We start from the raw sequence: 16,635 nt of genomic DNA, 5'->3' as shown, positions 1-16,635 counted from the left end.
ATTAATACTTTTACATGTTTTCAAATAATAGGTACTTTAATTTTTTCAAAATGTATTTTAAATTAACTATAGAAGTTATTGAAATACTTAGTAGTTACATATCTCTGAATACTGATACTGATATTTGATGTACGATGTACTAACTATTTTACATTATTTTGATTTTAATTAGGTAAAGGTAAAGTAAATACTATAAATAGATCTTAATATTTCTGCTACATATTGTAAATTATATATTAATAAATTGATGTGGGTAATAAGATATAAATAATTTTGATATTATCTACTAACCCCCCCCCCCCTATCTTTGCTCTGGATCCATGGCTGTTTAAGGTAAATATTTTAAATGATATACAAATATTATTAAAAACTATAATGACTAACAAAAAGTGCTGCAGTTTAAAACAAAAATGAAGTACCTAGCTTACTGGATCGATGTTTATAATTAAAGACCGGATTTAATTGATATTGCAACTTTTTTTGTAGTTATGATAAATCAAATCTGATCAAATATGTACACGATTTGTATTAATTACTGTATTTCTGTTTAATTTTATGTTGCAATTTATTGCAATTTTTAATGTTTTTGCAATTTTTTTCAATTTTGTATAGTTCACGTGATCAAATGTACAAATCAATATTTCTTAACTAATTTTATAAATACATTTGTAACTTATTTTGTTTATTTTAGGAAAAAAAGCTTTCCTAAAAGCACCATCGAGAATAAATAAATACAGAAAAGAAATGCCGGTATACCTTTACCACCCGAACCTATTATTACAAGATGGGGAACATGGTTAAACGCTGCACTTTTCTATGCAAATAATTTTGAAAAGTTTAAAAACGTGATTGAAAGTTTAACAGATGATGCTTTAAGTGTCGAAAAGCTGAAACTGCTTGTACAAGATAATGCAGTCAAATGTGGTCTAGCATTCATAAAATTACACTTATCTGAGTTATGCACGAATCTCAAAAATTTGGAAGAATCTAATAGTGAACTACTGAAAAGTATGGATATTTTTAGAAAAATTGAAGATATTTTAACAAATATTCCTGGTCCAGAAGGGGAAAAAATTAAGGAAAAATGTATGTATGTAATTGAAAAAAATGAAGGGTATAAAACTTTAAAGTGTTACTATGAAGTCATGTCAGGTAAAGCAAATGTTAATTTAGATATAACGCCTACTTTATAAAATTGTTTTAAATATGCACCAATAACGAGTGTTGACGTAGAACGTAGTTTCTCGTTGTACAAACATATTTTAACTAATAGAAGATTTAATTTTAATGAAAATAATTTAGAAATGTATTTAATCATCAATTTTAATTCAAAAATGTAAAATTAATATTAAATGTAATTAATGTAATATTAATTAATGAATATATAAATACGACCTGCATTTTTATAGTGCAATTTATTTTGCAAGTTTAATGGGATTTTTGGTGCAATTATACAATTTTATTATCCAATTTTTGAGTGTTTTTAATGCAATTAAATCCGGTCTTTATTTATAATATATTACAGAATAACGTTTGAATTCAATCAATTTTAGTAAACTGCTTGGAAACACCAAAATAACCAGTATATTTTATGGTTTCCGGTTCCGTATCGTTGTGGTAGTGTCCTCCTTGATTGCGATCAGTGTACAGGTGGAAATGTTGAAGTCTTAAATTCAATCCCTAAAAAATTGGGAAAATATTTAGCACAATAGGTAGCTATGCTTATCAAAATAATTTTTGAAATTACGGGATCATGAGAGACTATGCACCCGACACCCACCACCGGTGGAGATAATTCAATGTAATGTAACAAAGTGCCTAACTCTTTTTCTGATTTTATTGGTATTTTTGCCAAGCTCGGTTTAACGACGTGAACCTTCACTTTTCCATTTTCGATGAGTATTACTCCACCCAACGCTGTATTAATTTATGTAACAAACAATAAAACGATTTTATAATATTCAAACATTTGTAGGTTATAGTATACTTAGTATACTAAGTAGTAAGTATACATGTATAGTATAATCTATAATCTATAGCAGTAAAAATATATATTTCTAGGAAATACAATATTTATTACTTATTATAGTAGGATCAATAAATGTTTACACATTACACATACCAATTATTTCATTGCCAAAATGCTTTACTAATGCTTCTTTAATGCACGTGCTATAACTTAGCGGTCCTTTTCTTACTTCACACACAATTTTCAAAACCTAAAAAATACACTTGTATTAAAATTTAAAATTACTAAGGTTACCTTGCAATTTACATAATATATCATATTATCATGTCATCGTACTCGTATCTAAATAGAGAAACGGTAATATTGTAATTTATTTAAGTTATATTTATACATTTATAATATACCTTTTTTTTTACTAAGAAAATTTACAATCTGTTATTAATTATGTACAATAAGTAAAAGCGATGGCTGTAAACATATACATAGCATTAAATAACATAAGAAGCACATGGGCGTCCACAGGGGGATGGGGGGCAAGACGGGGCACTTGCACCCCCCCCCCCCCCCACTGGAATAATGTTATTTCCACAGAAATTGGTAAAATTCCAAATGTTAAATTAGTTTCTAAAAATAGGTCTACTAAGTTTCCATAACATATTATGTCAACGCACGGCTGACGGCTATCTATGAAAACTATCATTAATAAAAATGATCTTAAATTGGAAAATGGTCGTCCATTTAGGCACATATGGCCATTGATTTAGATATTGTTATTACACGTCCAAGAACGTTAAAGAAACAGTCACTAAGAGCGAACTATGAAACTGAGAGTTGTGAAGATTATTACCGAGTTTCAATTTTTATACCATATATTGATTCAATTTTACAATCTATAAAAGAACGTTTTGATAAAAAAAAAATGATAATGCATTTTTACTACAATATCTTCACCCCAACATTTATAAAAAATTTGGGGAAAAAAATGTATTTTGAAAGCATTGAAAAAATTGCTGATTTCCATAAAATTGATAATCTCCAAGCTGAAGCGGAAAGTTGGTACAGTTTTTGGCAAAATAAGGACTGCCAAGATATTGATTTTATCGATTTGTTAAATTGTAACTGTACGTATTTTCCAAATATAGCTGTTGCTTTGGAAATATTTTTGTCTCTTCCGGCTACAAGCTGTACAGCAGAACGTTCTTTTAGTACATTAAGCCATGTTAAAACATGGTTACGATCAACGATGGGTGATGATAGACTGAATGGAATATGCATGTTGAGTGTTCATAGAGAAAAAGTAAATTCAAATAAAGAAAAATTTATTGAAACTGCACTGACACAATTTGGTAGAGAATGTCCACGGAGATTGAAATTTATATTTAATGAAAAAGAATGATGTATCATAATATTTTTTAATGTTTTAAAATGACGAAATATAATAATTTACTATAAATAAAATGTATAAAAAAATTTTCATTTTTTTTTAAAATTAATTTTGCCCCCCCCCCACCCTAGAAAAATGTCTGGTGACGCCCATGAAGAAGCACATGATGAAGGAAGTCACCCAGCGATGGAGCCCTCTAGAGTAATTTTTTTATCTAATCGTTTTAACATATTCAGGTCTCTGCACCAACGCCTCTATAGGCAGCGTGGTGGGTTGTCAGGAAGAGTACGTGATGATAGGTGGGAAACTAAAGGATCGGTGGTTGTAGCTTGGAGTAAAACCTGTTGGCTGATATAATATAGTTTGGCTAGTTGGTCAACTTTTGCAATTTTTAGGTATTTATATAAGGTTTTGTTTGTTATGTACCAAAGTGCCGAGGCAATTAGTCGAACAGTGGTAGATTGAAGGCTTGAATGGTGCGGACTTGAGAAGGTTTGGCGCATCCTCAAATGTGTACACCATACGCCCAAATGTGTCTCAGTAGAGGCTTGTACAGTATTGTTTTTGTATGAATTGACAATTTTGATTTGAGAATAGGTCGAAGCAGATGAAGGCGCATATTAATTACTAAGAATTTTTCGTTTAGACTAAATGAGGGCCCCAGGTTAATTTAAGTTTTATTAATATATTTATAATATACCTACCTAACAATTTATTTTAAATCCGTATCTGGTATCAGGTATAGTTAACTATTTTTAACACAAAAAACTGCACATACACTATACATATACATAACATAATTTCTTATTCCTTTCAATTTATTATATCTCTCTGTTAACTATCTAAGCTTTATTATTTGATATACGTAGGAGTAAACGGATGTCGTCCGTTACAACATTTAGCCACACATTACTACTACATACATCATTACTTTTGTAATACGCTTTTACTGCGAACGCACTCTTTTCACTCGACCAATGCTCCATGATTATTAAATTCCGGGTATTTAAAAGCGATAAGAACATACCCGAAATCTCTACCACTTTAGCCACGCCCACCAGTTCATGTTAAAATCTTCGGGTTTGACTGCCACACCCTGTATATTTTCAATTTTGTACTTACCTCTCCTTTAAAACCGTTACTAGTGAAGAAATTGGCCAAAATTGAAAACCTCATTTCATCGTCGGGTAACGACTTATGGAAACACTCCGGGACGTCATCGGACTTTGTCATGTGAACATGTGTTCCGTTTTCCACACGGTCGCCAGTCATTTTAACATTTTCCACGCACTATAATATTATAAATTATAATTGTGTATACTATTACTATACAAATAGTACGTATAATATGTACGTTATAAAATAATATATGAGTACTTATTTTTTTATTTCATAAACACATTTAATTTTTTTTCAACGTATTAATACTTGTTACGTGGTATATAAGTATATTACGTTAACAATAAAAACGTTGTCTATCATTATTCACTGGTATACGTTATTACTTATTACCATTAGCGCAAATAGGGGGGACTGAGTCCCCCTCCAACTCCAATGTCGATCAAGTCCGGGCAGTTCACAATCTAGTAATTAGTACTAATTTTTATATTCTGTGGTCGTATAAGCAATATGGCCTATGGGGAGGGGGGCTTGAGTCCCCCCAAAAATTCAGTCAATTTGCGCTTATGCTTATTACGTTATATCCGAAATGACAGATTAATACCAAACGGGGAGGATTTTTATGTCAGACGAGACTGAAGACACTAGTTATATCGAGTTATAACCTATATTGAAATAAAATATGAATAATATAAATATATATTTACTATTTACCGATGACGTGATAGCAAATAGCAATACATGAAGCAAGCGATGAAACGAGATTAGTTCGGCAAACTTATATCCATAGACCTATAAACTAGTTTATAGGTCTATGCTTATATCTATAGTAGGCCGAACGATTATTATTATAAATTTTGATAATTAATCAAAATAGTTATACCTATATATGGCTCCATGATATTACACAATAAATGAAAGGTGTTAAAAAAAATAACCAGCACTAAAACCTTCTCTTTGCAACTACCCATTCTCCTAACAATCAAACACATTACACGTATAAATATTAATAGGCAAATTAATAGCAAAACAAATACAAAGGTTTACGTAACTCATGGCAGTTAAATATTATTTAATATGCTATATGCACATAGTAAGTACAGAATATTATAAATATTATATTATTAATTATTTATAATAAAATTTCTAGTCTCCTTTTTTTATTGGATAGTTCAACCAGCACTTCATCAGGAGTAATTGAATCATTTTTGTTGATCGAGAGCATAGCTAGACCATTAAGAGTTCCACTAGAGGAACTTATAGTTTGAGTTGCATTCAATGAATTTGACAATGAATTCATTATTGAGGGTGGTTTCGAAAAAAAGATTGCAGTTTCGATTGTTTTTTTTCAGCCATGATTACTATTTATTTTACCTTCAAAACCTAAAATATATCGAAATCGAATGATAATGATTATGATGTGATAATAAATCATTAAAAATTATTATTAACAGTATTCACGTTGAAATTTAAAATTAAAAATACCTACTCATCGTATTATGATGTACACAAATAATATCTGTTTGAAAGACAACTAAAATATATAATACTTATTTATTATTATTTATTACTTATTACTTATGTGATAGGTAACTTCTGTACTTAAAAATACAATATATACAGCTATATCTATGTGTATGCATATTAACTTAACTGAGTTAAAAAAAAAAAAACTTCCATTTCACCGTATTATTGTCACTCACGCGAAATTCAACGATTATAACGCAATCGGTTTTTTCTCCGTTGTCTGATCGAGTCGGTCGAGATAAAAACAATATTAATATATATTTATATCCGCACGCAACTAACTAACTGTGTACGATCAAAATAATGTCTATTTTGATTGATATGATTTTGATTGTATTATACGGCACCCATAATTTCGTTATGAAATCTTTTTTCGTTGTTGGTTAAGTATAGTGTTTACTGTTTACTCAATAGTCATACTATTATGACGTATATTTGTGTATACACGGTTGATTAATAATAAGAAATTCATCAATTATATCATATTATTTTTTTTTTGTTTTTTTGGTCCTAGGGGGAGGGTTTGAACCCGAAAACCCCCCCCGTATGTACGCCACTGAACTACCTACTATATAAACACGATGTAATAATAAAAATGATGCTACTTAAACGTATGACAAAAATTTGAAAAATAGTATGATTAATAAACAACTAAACAAATTAACTCATGTCAGGAAATTCCAAAAAACAATATTTTGAAAAAGTTATTAGTTTATTACGATCTAAATTAGTTTATTCAAAAAAATATTGATATTTAAAAAAAATGTTTTTACCATCCTAATTTTTATTAATTAACTTTATATAATCAGATTCGATAATTGGCTATTTAATTTTCAGTATTAAAAAACAAACATAATATTTTTTATGTAATATGTGTGGCGTAAGTGACTATAAATTATATATAAAAAAACAAAAGTTATTTCATCTATCAGGTATTCTTGTTACGCGGTGGTCGACACGATCTACATATACCTACATCAACATATTTTATAAATACTAAATACATTTGCTTAACAGTTAACAGTGAAAAGTGATAATCTCATACGAAGTATAAAAAGAATGTTCTTTAAATATATACTAAATAATTTTAGAAATCTGAATTTGATTAGGTACCTAAATACATTAGGTAGGATATTAGGGTATTAAAAGACAAAAGAAAGACGAGTATGCTCTTGGTGATGAACATAGGCGAAAATTGACTACATTTTTTGGGGGGGCTCAAGCCCCCTCCCCATAGGCCATATTGCTTAGTACCACAGAATATAAAAATTAGTCCTAATTACTAAATTTTGAACTGGGGGGACTTGACCGACATTTGGGGGGACTAAGTCCCCCAAGCCCCCCCTCCCCTATTTGCGTCAATGGTGATGAATCAATCTATATATTGACAGCTGATATACTCGCCTCACTGTCGGCTCCGATAAACGGATATGGTCCACCACACGCTCCGATGATGAACAAAGGATCGGACCCAGTAATCTGTTTTAAATCTTTGACGTTGTACAATTTTTCTCGCTTAATCAAAGGCACTACATTGCTGAAGTCGCCGATGTCAAATACGTTTTCGTCGCCACATAGTCCTATAGGTACGCATTAATAAAATATTTACCTACACGTTATACTTCATGGATAATACAAATAATATAGCCTATAGGTATATATGGCCTATATATAACTATATAAGTAGGTTAATATTTTATGTTCACCTTCAGAAGTCAAGTTAAACGGTGGTTGGGTTAAATCTGGACATTGAACTACTTCTACACTTGCATTTTCAAAGTTGTCTAATAACTCAGGTAATATGGCTGAAATCAACGTAGAATTTTAAATTTTTAATAACACGATTCTGTAAGTATGCCTAGGTTTAGGGCCAGTTGTACCGTCTATGATTAAAGTTAATCAGAGTTTAACCGGCCGAATTAGCACGGTTAAATATCTGTTATCAGCTGATTAAGCTTAATCGTAGTTTAACCGTAGACGGTACAACTGGCCCTTAATCATGGCTAAATATATAGGTATGATCGCAACTTTGTGATACACAGGTGCCATGGCCGGGACCACTACCTTTTGTTCCACAAAACCTTTGTTCCACGATATATTTGTTCCAAATTAATTAAGGTCCAAATTTTACATTTTGTTCCACAAAATATTTGTTCCGAAGGACTTTTGTTTCGCAAAACTTTTGTTTCTATGGACTTTTTTTCCATAAACCATTTATACCAATACACTTTGTCCCACAAATATTTGTTCCAAACGTGGAACAATTAGTGTTCTGTGGAATATATATTCATGGAATAAAAGTCCATCGGAACAAAAGTAGATGGAAACAGATATTTTATGGAACAAATGTTTTGCGGAACAAAGTCTGTTGGAATAACTTTTTTGGGGAACATAGTTTATTTGGGACAAACTACGTCTTGCTCAATGAGCAACCACCTCATATCATAATATAATTATATAATAATCTGGTTTCTGGTATCACACTATCACAATATATACCACAATATTGTATTCATGTCTCATAAGTCATAAGTCATAATTTCTATTTACTATTTTCTAAGATTTTTTTTAAATGTAATGTCTGACATATATTAATATATTTGGACTTAGTAGTATAATATACAAAATTATTTAAAACTGTAAATAAAAAATTATAATTTTCCGAGTGTCAACTGCACAACTCAAATACTTAATGTATCAATGTGCCAATAACTGACATATACATATTGTATGCTTAGGGGGGTGGGACACCCCCTAGAACCCACCTTTGGGACGGCCCTGACCTACACAAACATACAGTATACACAATGATAATTTCAAAATATTTAGTCTAATCATTTTTAGCGTGGTTATATTAAGCGTCGTCACTTTAAATTAATAAGTAATAGATAGGTACCGTTAAAATAATATCGTACATTCGTACTTACTTAACTTGATTTTACATATTATCAATAGTAGTATGTAAGTACATTACATTTGTATATTCACAGTTCGTTAGTTTTTTCTCCGCCGTAATTACACCATGCCCAAGGGGGACGTTCGCCTCTGAGTACATCGATTTTACCGTATTACACACCACGGGGAGATTACACAGTCGTTGTCCACCTATTTCCGCCTCGCACACAAATATTTACCGCATACACATTATTATTTTTTTTTTTTTTTATCCTTTGAAACTCGTTTCATCAAACCTTACTGGTTTACTATAAAACTGAAATAATTATTCCAAGTAAATAACACAAATTATTTCAGTTCTATAGTAAGGTTTGGTGAATCGAGTTTACACAGGATGAAAAAAAAAAATGAAAAAAAAAAATGATGTATTGATGTGTATATAGTAAATATTACTGTGTGAGGTGACAATAGGTGGACGACGACTATGTAATCTCCCCGTAATGTGTACTACGGTCAAATCTATGTAGGTACCTACTCAGTGGCGAACATTCCCGCTTGGACATGTCGACATGGTGTAAAATTACCGCGGTCCGTGGTGAAAAAAACGAACGAACTATGAGCAATGTTGTAAAAAATACTTTTTAAAAGTATTCAAGTAATTACTCAAATACTCTTAATGTAAAGTATTTAAAATACCACCCAAATACTATAAATAGTCTTGAAATAATCTTCAAATACAAAAAAAAATTCTTTTTACTTTTTAGTGCTGAAATAATATGTAATAATCAAAAATTTATTAATTGCATTTTAAAAACATGATTTTTTCAATAATCGAAATTCTGATCAGTCATGTTAGTTGCACCACAGCAATGAACTTTTCTCTACAAATCTATATATTAATTCAAAACTATAATAATGTGTATTTGGATATCTCATACCGCCGTCGACGATAAACGATAATGATAATTATTGATAAAAATTGTCATGGTAAATTGGTAGTAGTACCTACTAATAATTACCTAGTAATAATATTTTCGTATAGTTGAATAATTATAAAGTATAAACTATAAAGTATAATAGTCGATAAGCAGAAGATTTTTACATATTATATATTTTGTTATTAACTTAAAGGGCCTCGCTACTATCATTATTTAAGAGGCAACATTTAGGCAATTTCTAATCTAGTCATTGCCGACCGGGATCTATGTGTTAGTTGTAAATGATTTATGATTATTAGTGTGAGTGAAATTACATGCGGGTATCCTCACTCGTACGCGCATGGAATGTCAATCACTCAGTAACCATATCAATTTCACTACACGAATTTTACAAAAACATACATTTGTTTTGACAAAATTAAAGTTAGTTAACGTTGGCTGATTTTGATTCTGAAAAATATTTGAATTCAGCAGAAAAATGTCTGTAGATAGTACGAAACATTTTCCGTTTTTAATATTAGCCAAGCCAAAGCGATAACATGTGTGCAGTTCCGTAATGTGTTACGTATCTTATCAGTTTACTTTTAATTGCCATGGCTAATATGGTTTCTCCTATCGTTATATTTAACAAAAACACCGTTCGCAAATAGAAAATGAATGCCACTCCAACAAAAAGAGCCCTCTCATCGTCATCACCAAACTCTCCGGTCCACGAAGACAAAAAGAGCAAAATTTTTGTTTCCCCAAACCGTTTTGAAGTCTTAAGAACGGAAGACGAAGAACTAGATTTCGCCGACCCCACCGTCTCACCATCTAGCGTAACGTTGCCATATCAGAATAACCTCAAACTTCCTAACTTCGTCCTTAAAAATGTAAGTGACTTTACTACTCTCAATAAGGATCTTATCCGTTTGGTGGGCCCAGAGAGCTTCACCTGCAAAGCTAAAAAATCCAGTTTAATTTTACGGACAAATACACGAGCACAGTATGTAGCCATTAAGTCTTATCTGATCGATGCCGAGTATGCAGACTGATTTTCACTGTTAGCAACCCCGTGCTCTCCAACCGTTCCGCGTTGTATTACGTCACCACCACCACTCTATAACCACCGAGGACATCATTAATAGCCTAAGAGACTTTGGACTTTGGACACAATGTTATCAGCATTTCAAATATACTCAACCGTACAAACAAGTCGCCACTTCCGTTATTCAATATTTCCCTAGCCCGCAACAGCAATAACAACGACATTTTCAAAATAACCAAATTGTTTAACTCAATTGTGAAATTCGAGCATCCAATAAGGCCACTTGGTCCTCCTCAATGTCACTCTTGTCAAATGTATGGACATACACGCAATTATTGCCACCAACCTCCGCGTTGCGTGAAATGTGGGTTAAGTCACCTCACCGTAGATTGTACTAAAACACGGGAAGAACCCGTTAAATGCGCCAATTGTGACGGTAACCACACTGCCAACTACAAAGGTTGTCAAATTTTTAAAAATTTACTAAAGCGCACCATTTACAAGGTCGCTTACAAAGATGACAAAGTTGAAAAACCGAAAAAACACCCCAGCCCACCATCTGCTGTACCTGTTGCATCACAAATCTTCAACGTCCCCAGTTACAACTCAAATCAAAAACCGACATCTTATGCCACAGCCAACCCTTCATCAGTCAATCAACCTCTCCACATCATCAACAAATTTATAGAAGATTTAAAATATATTTTAAACCCTCTTTTATTGGCTCTTACTTCCCTAATTAACAAAATTTCACTTCCCATTTCGTCCACTCCATGACATCCTTTCACCCAAAGTTAGAGGGTATCCACACTGGTGGGCCTCCCTCCTCACGTTATTCATATTTTATTTATCATAGCCCATACTCTTATTGTGCCTTCTTGTGTACAGATTGTGTATTTTATTAATAATAATAAAAAAAAAAAAAAATATTAATTTTAATTTTAACGATGATTCGTAAAAGTTGATATTTTAAAGTTTTCAATTACAATTCACAATAATATAAAATTTAGTTTTAATTTTTTTTTTTTTAAGTGCTTCGTAGGATCTATAGACAATTTTCTGGTGAATTCAATTTTTTTTCAGAATCAAAATCGGACAACGTTAACTAACTTTAATTTTGTTAATACTTTAGGTCTTTTCAGCTAAAATTGAAGGCAGTAGCGAGGCCCCTTAAGGGGACGTCTCACCCGGATGTTTTGTCACCGTCTTACACATATACCTTATATCTTAAATCGTGCTACACACGAACGACATAGCAAATTTTCGTTTGCTTGTTTCAATAGGGTATTGTCAGTTTTGATATTAGAGTGAATCGACCTATTATCAAACTTTTAGGTAACAACATTATCTGTGCTCTCTCGTTAGTTTTTTACGATATTTTAATTTTTAAGTGATTTATGAACATTTTAGAATATGAATACTTTACATACCCATAACTCACTTAAATATTAAAATGTAATAAAAAGGTTGTCTAGATAATAATCTTACCTTTAGATTTTATAAAAGGTCAATTTACTCAAATTTTTAAATTAACGGAGCTACACTTGTTTTGCTGAGCGTACAATTTGCTATGTTATGTACTTGTAAGACGGAGACAACACATGTGGATATCACGTCCTCTTAAAAGTGAATAGTCTTATAAGTTATAATATACCTAATATTATAGCGTATGTACTAAACAAATGAAGACATGGGAGCAACAACAAGAAGACATCTCCAATTAATAAATTGTCTGTTTGTATACGTTATATGTAGCAAACACTTACCCCTATTATAGCCAACAGTGGCTAGTAATCAATTATCAGAATAAAATTTGTATGATTTCAAAACCAAAAATAAAACTCGGAGTCGGAGATGCGACTATGCGAAAGATGTCTAATTATTTATAATATATATATTATGTATTATACAGTATGTATATATATTATGGAATTATTCGCGAAATAAATTAAATATTTTTAGTGTAAAAACAAGTCATCTCCATATTTTATAATATGATATCTCTGTATTTAACATTCAGATTTTTCTGGTTATTGCACCAAACGACGCAATTTGTTTTCTTAATAATTTATTAATGACAATTTAATGTGCAATAAAAAACTAATTTTGACCAAAATATGGAGATGCCCTATTGTTGCCATAGGCGCAACTAGGGTTAAAATTCTGGGGGGCTTACAAAACTATTTATTTAAAATAACCCATAGGGGGATTATATCTAAATTAATAAGGGATATTTTGGAGGGGCTAAACATAAGTCGGGGGGGGGGGGACAGTTGACCTAATAAATTGGTCTGAGTTCTTCAAATTATATATATCTAATATATTATTGTTATCAAGTAGTAAAATGGTTAGGTGAGGTACTGGTAATGATAGTAGGTAAAAGACTTTAACATATGTTTACATTTTTTTGGAATATAATTGCCTTTGTGCGGAAAGCATTCCATTTTTTTTATAGGCATATGAATTGCTTTAACCAATGGCTCACATCAAAAAGTACTGTGTCTATGTAGATGTATACTGTAGTGGACAGTGCATTACTATTTAATTCTTACTGGTTTATCTTAATCATTAATATAATATTAATAAAAAGAGTTATTTAGGTATAAACTTTATTATTATATTTAATAAGATATGTGTTAAAAAAGGTTTCAAGTATTGATTATTGTAGATTTAAAACTTATAAGATAGTAGAATTTTTGTAAAAGGTAGTAGTATATAATTTTTTGTTCACAGCCAGCTCTTCCACGGTACCTAACTAAAATGTTTCAAGCGGGAATGTCTCCCTTAGAGCACTCCGATTTACCGCGTGATACAATACGGTGATTACACACTCATTGTCCACCAAATTTCTGCTTACATAAAAATATTTACCGTGTACACACCAAATTAATTTTACCTTGTATGGTTATTATAAAACTGAAATAATTATTTCAAGAAAAGTACACAAACTTTTATAATTGTTATAATTCATTTTTCATCTCAATCATCTAAATTAATGATTTATAAGCTTTTAAAAATACTATAAATAATGGACATAAGGCATTCTAAATGAGTTTACTAAACATTGATCCATTTTGAAAATTGTTGACTAAATGTTCATTTTTGAATGGCTTTTAGTCATAGCTATATTGTTAAAAGTTACCCAACTTCGTAATTTTTTTCTACTTATATAATATACAAATGAAATGTCCCGACGCCTCTAAGGCTAAACAAGAATGGGAAACGCATAGATAATATAAGAATGGATAGGACATAAGAACTTATCACATGAAACTTTAGTGATACTATTTTTAAGGTTATATGGGGCAAATATTGATATGGTTATTGATAAATAATAATAAATATTTTAAATATCTTAAATATTTAACAAAGTTTAGAGTAATTTTCCAGGCACAAGTGGCACAACAATCAAAATACAAACTGACAAATATCTAAATATAACTGACTATCATGTTATCATTATTATTTAATAAAATAGTTTTCCACATTAATAGGTACCTACAAGTTAAATGTATGGAAAAAATATGAAAATTATATGGATAAAAAATAATATAAGATTTACTTATATCTGAAAATTCACAAAAAGAATATTTTGATAAAAGTTATAACGACGTTCCGAATTAATTTACTTCAAAAAAATATAATATATTGATATTTTAAAAATGTTTGAATGTATGTTATTATAATGTATATTTATATGGAAATCTATATAATTTTAATTTTATATTGGAATTGTATGCCTTAATAACATATTAGTTATGTTTAGCCATTTAGGACTTTGAGCTAGCTGATGACACTTACCTACATAAATTAGTATTTTTTTCAAGCTCCAATAATGTTTCTAATATTTCCAACTACTTCTTGGGGAAATTGCTTTTGGGGAATCGTATAGGTTAGTTATTACTTATTAGCAAACAATTATTATATCATAGTATACGTAACAGATACAGGTTAAGATTTAATACTTACCTAAAAATGATTATAGATAGGTATTACTTTTGATAGTTTACTTTGTGGTGCCTTGCTATTGCAGAATAAATAAATTAGAAGATAAACGAAATGGACTGTTTTTTTTATGAAAAAAGACCTATTTTGATTAGGTACGTAAGATAAAAATAAAAATGTGAATATAATATATTATAATTTAATATTTTTTTTTCTGTGAATTATACTCAACCGAAAATTTAAATAATTTGATAAAGAAAACAGATGAGTATTTTTAAGTTCCACCAAATGTGAAGGTGAAAATGCTCTAAGGGTACAATTAATGTAGGTAAGACATGTAAGTCGGTTCAGTTGATTTATACTTTTTTTTAAAAAGTACAGATACTTTTTAAAATAAATATTTATATCTGTATTTGAATGCTTTTAAAAAGTATCTATTACAAGACTACTATGTGTTATTTAGAACCTACTAGAAACTTTAAAACACTTATCAACATTTTACTAATAGGTAAATTGTATATATTGCTTTTTGTATTCGACAACTATAAATATGCATTTTCTGATCAATGCATGGAAAAAGTTGTTCTTATTTTCTTATGATCCAAAGCAAACATACAAAAAGTTGAAAACCGGTTTCAATACCAAAATAATTTGTTGAACATTTAATACATATATGATTATTTTAAGTTGATTTTGCTGAAAGACTTATCGGTCATTAATTCATTATATTAAATTATAATTAATGTGCGAATTATTTTCCACACACAAGTATTATTATTAAAAGTATGAAGAGGTTTACGGGAAATTAATTTATATATTGAATAAATAAGGTCACGTACAAAATACTTAACTAATAGAAATAATTAATAATGAACCCTACGTTTAAAAAAGTTCGCATCAAAGTAACCAAGTTTTTATCTAACTCTGGTAAATATAAATTCACTTGCCTAAACGGTATAAATGATAGTCGCACAGACGACCACCTCCCATAAATCTATCCCATGCAGAGTTGTTATTTTTAATAAATATAATTACTAAATTACCTACCTAGTTAATACTCGTAGACTTATCTAATTATAATATTTATTTAATTAGACAATAGAAGAAAAAAAGTTATTGTTATTAAAATATAAGTACTTATTCTAATAAGAGGTTTAAATAATACCTGGGTGCATAAAAGAAATCTGATCAGTGACTACTATAAACAAGTCATTGACGAAACTTGAATATTAAAATGTGAATTAAATAGGTAATAATTAATAAGCAAAATATACTGAAATAATACCTATGGGTTTGGTTAGGTACCTACCTTCAATAATACATCTCAAAGGCGGTGTGTTTAGTTTGAAGCGCACTATGGGCAATTCGTTCATGTCTAAGGTACTTGGAAAAGCGCAACTTCCGGTGGCCATTTCGGAGAAATTGGTATTTATTTTTTTAAATCAAATAAAAAGAAACTAACAATAATCATAATTTACGATTATAGTACCTACACCGTGGATATTTATTCCTGCAATTGATTTTATACAATATACTTACTACTTAGGTCGATTATATAATGATTCAGGTACCGCAAGGTGGGGTGAGTTTGATATTTTCTTATTTTTTTACAATCTATGCTACAATAATAGATAATGTAAGAATGAATAGGACAGAAGAACTTTACTTATTACATGCAATTTTAGTGATACTATTTTTAAGGTTATATAGGGCAAATATTGATATGATAATTGATAAATAATAATAAATATTTTAAATATTTAACAAAGTTTAGAGTAATTTTTCAGGCACAAGTGGCACAACAATCAAAATACAAACTGACAAATATCTA

At 30.2% G+C, this 16,635-nt stretch overlaps 1 protein-coding gene across 3 annotated transcripts; it reads right to left on the bottom strand.

Moving 5' to 3' along the window:
- Nucleotides 1-358: 358 nt before the first annotated feature.
- LOC132946089 (ester hydrolase C11orf54-like) lies at nucleotides 359-16,365 on the bottom strand. 3 transcript variants are annotated; one of them, XM_061015918.1, is made up of 7 exons: nucleotides 16,344-16,365; nucleotides 7,706-7,804; nucleotides 7,404-7,579; nucleotides 4,476-4,643; nucleotides 2,123-2,219; nucleotides 1,748-1,917; nucleotides 359-1,680 (listed from the first exon to the last, which is right to left on the bottom strand). In XM_061015918.1, exons 4-7 carry the CDS (start codon nucleotides 4,623-4,625, stop codon nucleotides 1,540-1,542), a joined length of 558 nt encoding a protein of 185 aa, XP_060871901.1. In that variant the 5' UTR covers nucleotides 4,626-4,643; nucleotides 7,404-7,579; nucleotides 7,706-7,804; nucleotides 16,344-16,365; the 3' UTR covers nucleotides 359-1,539. The 3 variants fall into 3 exon arrangements, with proteins under 3 accessions (XP_060871901.1, XP_060871899.1, XP_060871900.1); XM_061015916.1 differs by lacking the exon at nucleotides 16,344-16,365 and adding an exon at nucleotides 16,114-16,337; XM_061015917.1 differs by lacking the exons at nucleotides 7,706-7,804; nucleotides 16,344-16,365 and adding an exon at nucleotides 16,114-16,337.
- Between the last annotated feature and the right edge of the window lie 270 nt (nucleotides 16,366-16,635).

This window comes from Metopolophium dirhodum, chromosome 6 (genome assembly GCF_019925205.1).
Source record: "Metopolophium dirhodum isolate CAU chromosome 6, ASM1992520v1, whole genome shotgun sequence".
In the NCBI taxonomy this organism is placed as follows: Eukaryota; Metazoa; Arthropoda; class Insecta; order Hemiptera; family Aphididae; genus Metopolophium; species Metopolophium dirhodum.
Note: the sequence above shows the minus strand (reverse complement) of the source record. Positions and strands in the feature narration are given on the sequence as shown.